At 36.8% G+C, this 7,658-nt stretch overlaps 1 protein-coding gene across 2 annotated transcripts; it reads left to right on the forward strand.

Moving 5' to 3' along the window:
* Positions 1 to 1,642: 1,642 nt before the first annotated feature.
* Positions 1,643 to 7,658, forward strand: LOC110793498 (uncharacterized). 2 transcript variants are annotated; one of them, XM_021998377.2, is made up of 4 exons: positions 1,643 to 1,912; positions 2,009 to 4,416; positions 6,264 to 6,574; positions 6,835 to 7,658. In XM_021998377.2, the coding sequence occupies exons 2-4, from the start codon at positions 2,171 to 2,173 to the stop codon at positions 7,197 to 7,199; spliced, it is 2,922 nt and encodes a 973-aa protein (XP_021854069.1). In that variant the 5' UTR covers positions 1,643 to 1,912; positions 2,009 to 2,170; the 3' UTR covers positions 7,200 to 7,658. The 2 variants fall into 2 exon arrangements, with proteins under 2 accessions (XP_021854069.1, XP_021854068.1); XM_021998376.2 differs by having other exon boundaries at positions 1,653 to 4,416.

The following is a 7,658-nucleotide window of genomic DNA, read 5'->3' on the forward strand; positions in this document are numbered from 1 at the left end:
TGGAACCAAAATATAATGCATATGCGAAAAATAATGGATTTTGAATAGGGGATCGCAAATCTATGTATGTTTCGACGCAGACATAACTATGATGATCAAATGAGCTCATGGACCTGAAGTCCAACAAGTTATGGATTTGAAATATCCACACTGTACAGTGTTTTGCATTTGAGTCTTACATTCATATACATGTGTAGTTAAAAGGTAAATGCATCATGCATCATTCATCATACATTTAGTTTGTTTTATGTTTTATCATGGTATGATGTAGAATTATCCAGTTATAATTTCGTAATACATGTTTCAAAACTATTATGATGTCGTATATGAAAATGGTAAGACGAATTTGCAACTTTATTCAAATTTGTAAGAGGAGATTCTTACCCCACTGGGCTAGTAATTGCGAAAGAAATATGTATTATTGATTTAATAGCATGTTATGAATCATGCAAATAAGAAGAGTTCCTGAAGAACTTATACATGATGTTGTTAAACATCTAGCCCCTTAAGTTTTGCATATGAATGTCATAACATTGATCAAATATTATCTAAACTCTTGAAGAGTGTTTTTGAACTGTCGTCTCAACCAGTAGTTTGAGTACTTGAGAATAATGAAACATGCATATTAGTTTATTCACGGAAGAATTCTTGTACAAATATGAGTTGATTCAAAATTATAAGATAAGAGTATGCAATGTCCTTACATTGAGTTTTATTTTATGGTCCAGAAGAACCATAAATTACATTATACCTTAAGTTAGACAGTGATATTATTATTTATCATGTATTGTCATGAATGTATGACTAGAGAAATTTTGATCAACATTGATGATTACTACTATTTATGACCTCCGGAAGAAGGTTTTATATATGTCCAATATGAATGTATACATTTTGTAATATTATGTACAAGAAAATATATTTATTGCAGGTATTATTTTCAAAAGTTTGGTGATATAAATACTCACCTAGTGCATACAAGTGAAGATTTGAAAACTCAAGTTAAATTGTGGATAATCAACTTTCAAGGAGCTTCATGTTGCTGCATTTGAAAAGTTATCAACAATATTGGATTCATTGAACTAGAAGATCTCAAGTGATGTATTCATCAGGGGGAGAAAATACGCGTTGCACTCTTTTTCCCTTAACCATGGTTTTCTCCCATTGGGTTTTCCTGGTAAGGTTTTTAACGAGGCAACATCCCAAGCGTATTATGATGAGTGTTGTACTCTTTTCCTTCACTAGGTTTTTATTCCACAGGGTTTTCCTAAAAAGATTTTAATGAGGCATCATCTCATGTACATTACAGGGCCATTGTATTGTTTTAGATAATTGACATCCGAGGGGGAGTGTTATAAATATATTGTATTGTGGATGCCCATTATGCCCCTGACATCCTTATCCTATATAATATATGTATGTATACATATTATGGTGAAAGGAATAAGATTATAACCGCTTGTTTCTCTCTTCCGCTCTCTCCCTTTCTCTCTAATTTCATAACAAAATTAAATAATTTCAAATTAATTCACACGTGTAAGTCCATTAAACTTGGTGTACAGTCATTCCTGGTAAACAAGACTGTGAAAAAAAAAAAAAGCCACCAGGTAAAGATAACGGGACCAGTTTGATGAGGTCTAGAGAAAGTCAATAATGAAGTAAAAGTTGGGTGTGTGTGAGTATACAACAATCACTCTCTTCTAAAGCAACTCTCTCAAGTCTCAACTATACGCAGCTGCAGTCTACTTTCTCAAATTTTGGTTACTCAAATCTCATATTTTTTCCATTTCAATTTGATTTGATTTTCTCTTCAAAATTCTCACTCCAAATCACTACAATAATCTCCAGTTTCTGGATTGTCTTTGATTGAGATCGATCGGTTTTCTTCTGAAGGATTTCGCCTACGGATAAGGTTTGATTGGAAATTTAATGCTACTTTTTCTCTGGATTATTCGAATGTTATACTAAATCTGGTATATATGCTGAATTTGACTGTGTTTTGGTTCAGATATATTATACTTTGTAAATTAGGGTTAGGGTTTATGCAGAACAAGTTGTAAGATTCTGGGAAGTTTGCGTGGTTATAATTGGAAGTACTCTAGTGATTTTGAGGGTTTTGGAATCAAATACAACAATAAAGGAACTGTGGTTGCTAAATTGAGTACGAATTATGTCCAGGAGACATGAAGATATGAGATTGAAACCTTCAATTGTTCCGGCGAGAGATCATCGTGATGATTTGGAGCAGGAAACTTATTTTACTTCACGCCGTGGTAGTACTCGAGAAGATCTTCCTATGCGTTCTAGGAGGAGTTTGAGTCCTGAAGAAATGGTGGAGAGAAGTCGAAGGATTGTGAATCGGGATAGAAGGAGTAATTCACTTGAAAGGAGGAGAGAGTATGAAGAACATATTGATCGAGTTCGTGGTGGTGGGGGTCATATGCTGTCTAGATCACCTCCAATCCAACATTCACAAAAGAGGGAACATGTCGATGAAAGGGCTTTCGGGACAAGTCCGACATCTATGAGAATACATGGGAAATTGGAATATCCTGAGTATGTGGAATATAGTAATTTGAACACAAAACCTAGACAACCTTACAATTATGATGATCATATGGACGTCGTAAAGCAGAATGATTTTAGTGCAAGAAGATCTGGCACTAGTGGGCACCATTCTAAGGTTGATTCTCAGACCATGGACAGAGATGTTGGGTTGCGTCCTCCAAATCATGGATTTGCATCAAGATATTCTGAACCTTCTAGTGGGAACTACTCAACTACGGATATACACAGAGTTAAGGATGAGAATACCCGATATCAAGATGCGATATCACATGAAAAGTTAGTTAAGGACGTTTACTACAAGGATGGAGATCAATCCGCCTATTATTCTAGGGAGAGTCATTATGTAGATTCTCCGTTATCTCAAATCAAGGACTTTGGTAGTGAAGACTTACTAAAGAATATTCCAAGTACCTCCTCAACTATGATGGGAAGGGGAGAGTATTTAACTAAGGTTCGTGATGTTCGCACTTTGCCGCCTGATGTGTATCCAAAACGCTATGGAAAAGATTTAGAATCTCGTGTTAGTGATGATTATGGTCAAAGGATTCTGTCAGACACTCGAAGAGGTTATGAAACAATATGTAGGGATGCAAAATGTTATGCATGTGATGCATACAAATCATCCAGACCTGAACGAAAAGATTATCAGTATCCTGAAATCAGAGTTAGAGGGGATGATGAAATTGGCTATGCTATTCAAGAAAAAGTGTATACTAAACCACAATATGCCCGTGAAGGACATGATTATAGGGATTCCCTAAGGCCTGATAGAATGGACTCAACTGTAGAAAATATAGCTAAAGGTGAAGGTTCTTACTCTTCTTCTCGAAGACTCATTAAGGATACTGGAGTTCGAGAATTTGATGTTATTCAAAAGGAGATGGCGCCAGATTATGTGGACAAAAGAAGATCATCAAGTGCACTAATACAAGTCGGGGAGTACTTGGATACTGGGTATCCTCATGCTGAGCTAACAAGAAAAGCTTCAAATCATCGTCATGTTTCTGATCTTGGTGGCTCGCATGAGCATGAGTTTGAGGATCCTTATTTGGATTATGGTTATGGAAGGTATGCTCAGAATGGATCTGATAGAACCAGATTGAAGAATCCTTCTGATTTTAAAAATGTGGAATTACAAAGAATTACTGAAGGATATGACAGAAAAAAGGCCGATGAACCTGTAGATAGGGGCAGGGTGTTCAAACGGAAATATAGCATTGATGAAGAGGTAAACAGGATGGATTCCAGAACTGAGATCCGTAGTAAATGGAATACGCTGATTGGAAGTGATGATTTTCATGATTACCAGGTTGAATGGACCAGTAGGAAACCCAATGTCATTCATTCGAAGAGACCTTCTGGATATGAGCGTAGCCACTACTACGAAGAAGAGCAAATGCCTGATGGAACCTACAGTCGACAAGACTCTGTTAATGTTGATTGGACCTCTTATGAAGATCAATCAGAGAGTATTCAAGAGAATTCCGGAAAACCATATAAAATGGGAAACAGGCATTTCAAAGGATATACAAAATCTGAATCCTCTAAAAGCTACAGTCATGTGCACCATTCACATCCAAGGAATACTTGCAACAAGCAACAAAATCTTAGGCAAAGAAATGATAATGGTAATAATATGGCAATACCTGCACAGGCTGCTGACATAATAGAAGATTCTGGAGTTCCTTGGAAGCCTGAGCCTTCAGAGGATACTGATGGTTTTAAGCAGAGGATACAAACAGCTTTCTTAGATTTCTCCAAGAGATTTAATGAAAATCCAACTGCTCGAAAGCTGTACAAGGAGGAAGGAAAGGCCGGTAGTTTGTTCTGCGTTGTTTGTCGCCGAAGGTCTGTGTTTTCTTTAATAAACTAGTTTTTAAGCATTCACATTCTTCTTATCATTCTAAATCGCAATCGGTGCCAGTAAGTTCTCAGCTCAATACATGCTTGTCATCTGGGTGTGTTTGAATAATTTGTAGAGTTGATGATAGCTTTTTTTCAGTTTCTTGTGTATTTTCGTTTCAATCAGTTTTTGATATGGCGAGGCCCTTTGGCTCTTGATAAGATGCTAGCTTTGTAAATTATAACTTATAAGCACTTCCATTACTGGTTCAATGAAGTGCTTTATGGTATGATTCTTCAGTCCGAGTATTAGAATTACTCATTAAGCAATTCAAATTGCTGTCTCATTGTCTTTTGCATGAGTCGCTTGCGCCCTTCACTGGCAGGACATGATGACTTCAGCTTTCGTTAAGCAACAAGTTACGCCAGGCCTTATTGCTTTAATAGATAACTGTTAACTTCTTTTAGGATGTGGTATGCGCAGTTAAGCCATTCATTTATTTCCCTTCGTTGCTTAAGCTTAACATATTATCAAATGGGTGATATTTCTATCTAGTGTTTGAAGTTTGGCGGTGAGGTCTGTAGTAACATTTGGAGGTTGGTATTCTATGGGCCAGGGCTATGGCGTCCTATTAAAGGCATGGATTAGTTTGTTACATTTCATGAATTGGATGGAGATTTTCAATCGTATGATATCCCGTGACGTCATCCTTAGTTATTTCCTAAATTAGAAACATTTAGAGAGTAAACTATTGATGCTGTGCTTTTGACATTGTTTTTATGGGTGGATTATTGTGGAATGCTTTCGGATGAAACTTGTAATACTTGAAGATATAGTGGTTCTGATGTGTTGCAATTGAAAAGGAAGTTGAAGTGTTTAGTGGGAAGTCAACTATTGTTTCGTGGCTACTGAAGTTGTTCTGAATGGCGTGGGTGGAAAGCTAATGGGGGCTTTGTTGCGCAATATCACATGTGCACTGATTTCTGCTTGGACCACTGCCGCTTTTGGTACTTTATTAGAATGGCTAGAATTTCTTTGAATCTGGTTATTGAATTAAGTTTGTGCATCATAATTTTGAAAAGAATGGTTACGCTGATTATTCTCACTGATGGGTGTGTGAACCATTCTGTTGTCTAACGTAATGGATCAGTGATTCAATGCATTTATCTTGGCTGGCAAGTATTATTCTTAGCTGGGCGTTATCTTGCATAGACAATTTGGAGAATTGTAGACAAGCTTTCTTTGATATGGTCCCGTAACAGAAAGATTTAGAAAGCTATTTAAATGATAAAAGGAAGTGATACTTGATCTGAAAGAATTACTTGGTTCTCTGTTTTATGTTCAGATGGACAACTTTGTACATGTTTAAGTGATAGAACTATAGAAGGATCATACCTATACATTTTCTAATGGGCAAGATTGTAGTCATGTGATTGATGTTGCTGTTTAGATTATTTGTATAGCTACAGTATTAAGTTTCCATGTCAGGTTTTACTGAATCATATTGGTTGGTGACTTGTTTTTATTTGGGTGTTCACTTCAGCTACTACTAGTTTAGTGTCAATCTGATGAAAGGATACTTTTGTTGGGAGACTTTTGGGTTTGCAACTTCTTGATTCTTAACGTTCTCTGTAATTTAATAGGTTCTGATTTTTCATGATGACTCAGTGAATTAGAAACATCTAATTGGGTAATGTGGTGCAATGCAAGTAATTGGTGGTTGCATTAATCACTCCCCCCCTTCCCCCTTCTCCGCCCAAAAAAATTGCCTCCATGCAATGAACAGGGGAGGACCATAGAATTTATTATCTTTGCATGATATGGCAATCCTGACTAAAGTTTCTGCTTCCAGTGCATCAAAAGAATTCCTAAATACGAAGGCTTTGGCGACTCATGCTTATATGTCTCACAAGTCTGGGTTGAGGCCGCATCACTTGGGTCTTCACAGAGCTATTTGTTTTCTTATGGGATGGAACACAATGCCAGATCCTGATTCAGGCACCTGGGTTCCAGAGATACTCCCCAAACCCGAAGCTTTGGCTCAAAAGGAGGACCTTATACTGTGGCCCCCTGTTGTTATTGTTCACAATATTTCATTGTCAAATAATGATCACAACAAATGGAAGCTCATAAACATTGATGCACTTGGAGAATTTCTGAGAGGTTTGTGATTTTATAACTGGGGAAATTTTCAGCACTTATTTTATTGCCATGTGATATTAGAAGCTCAAAAGTCTTGTTGCTTTTCATTGTTTAATTTTCTTGTAAGAGTAATATATAAAAGAAAAGGTAGTAATATAGGTCGCATGTTTAATGAATATACCATCAGAAGATCTGAGCAGTATTTTTCTGGGGTTTTTTGTGTGGTGATTCTACTGTTAAAACTGATGTTAAATTTTACAATTCTGACTTTGGTGATGCAGTTAAGGGTTTCCATCTGGGCAAGATGAAAATCTGTCTTGGGAATCCTGGGGATCACAGTGTAATGTTGGTGAAATTCTTGGGTACTTTTTCTGGACTTCAAGAGGCAGAGAGGCTTCACAAATTATTTCTTGGGAGGAACCACGGAAGAGTAGATTTTGATGAAGCTATTTCTGGAACTGGGCCAGTTGATGAGTTGATGCAAGGAGATGATCCAGTTGAGAAGGTACAAGATATGCTGCTCTACGGGTACATGGGGATTTCTGATGACTTGGATAGTGTTGATTTTGATACAAAGAAAAGGTGTTCGGTTAAGAGCAAAAAAGAGATTCATGAACTTGCAGATGCACCCGTGAAGCATGAATAACTAAAGTATCTTGTACAGCTATTCTCTGGTGGGATTTGTTTTCTCCTGTCATCGGCTTTTAAGGCATAATCTCTCTAGAAATCTGGAAGAATGGTGAGTTACTGGGAGGAGCTTAATCAGGCCAAGTTGGACAATATTGCTTTTGTACAGAAATAGATACACGAGGGTTTCTGAGAGTTGATTTCAATACAAAAACAATACTGCTGGAAACAGATTCAACTTTCAGATGCAACAGAGAAACTGTAGCACTCCACTATAGCACTCCTCCATAAACATTGTAATTTATTTTGATTTCTTTATGCTGTCTCTTTCCTTTACCCAAGACTACCAGTATAACAACTATGAATGACGATAAGTTAAGGTCTGGCATCTCGTATGTCAACTTTCAGGATTTTTCATATGTATATGCCCAGATTATTTTAACTTGGAATTTATATATGGGATGGTCATTTCTTGTAA

This window comes from Spinacia oleracea, chromosome 4 (assembly GCF_020520425.1).
Source record: "Spinacia oleracea cultivar Varoflay chromosome 4, BTI_SOV_V1, whole genome shotgun sequence".
In the NCBI taxonomy this organism is placed as follows: Eukaryota; Viridiplantae; Streptophyta; class Magnoliopsida; order Caryophyllales; family Amaranthaceae; genus Spinacia; species Spinacia oleracea.

Coding starts and splice junctions, on each gene's coding strand:
- LOC110793498 (XM_021998377.2), top strand. CDS start 2,171: ATGTCCAGGAGACATGAAGATATGAGATTGAAACCTTCAATTGTTCCG. Junction 4,417..6,263: donor TGCGTTGTTTGTCGCCGAAG/GTCTGTGTTTTC, acceptor TTCTGCTTCCAG/TGCATCAAAAGAATTCCTAA. Junction 6,575..6,834: donor ACTTGGAGAATTTCTGAGAG/GTTTGTGATTTT, acceptor TTGGTGATGCAG/TTAAGGGTTTCCATCTGGGC.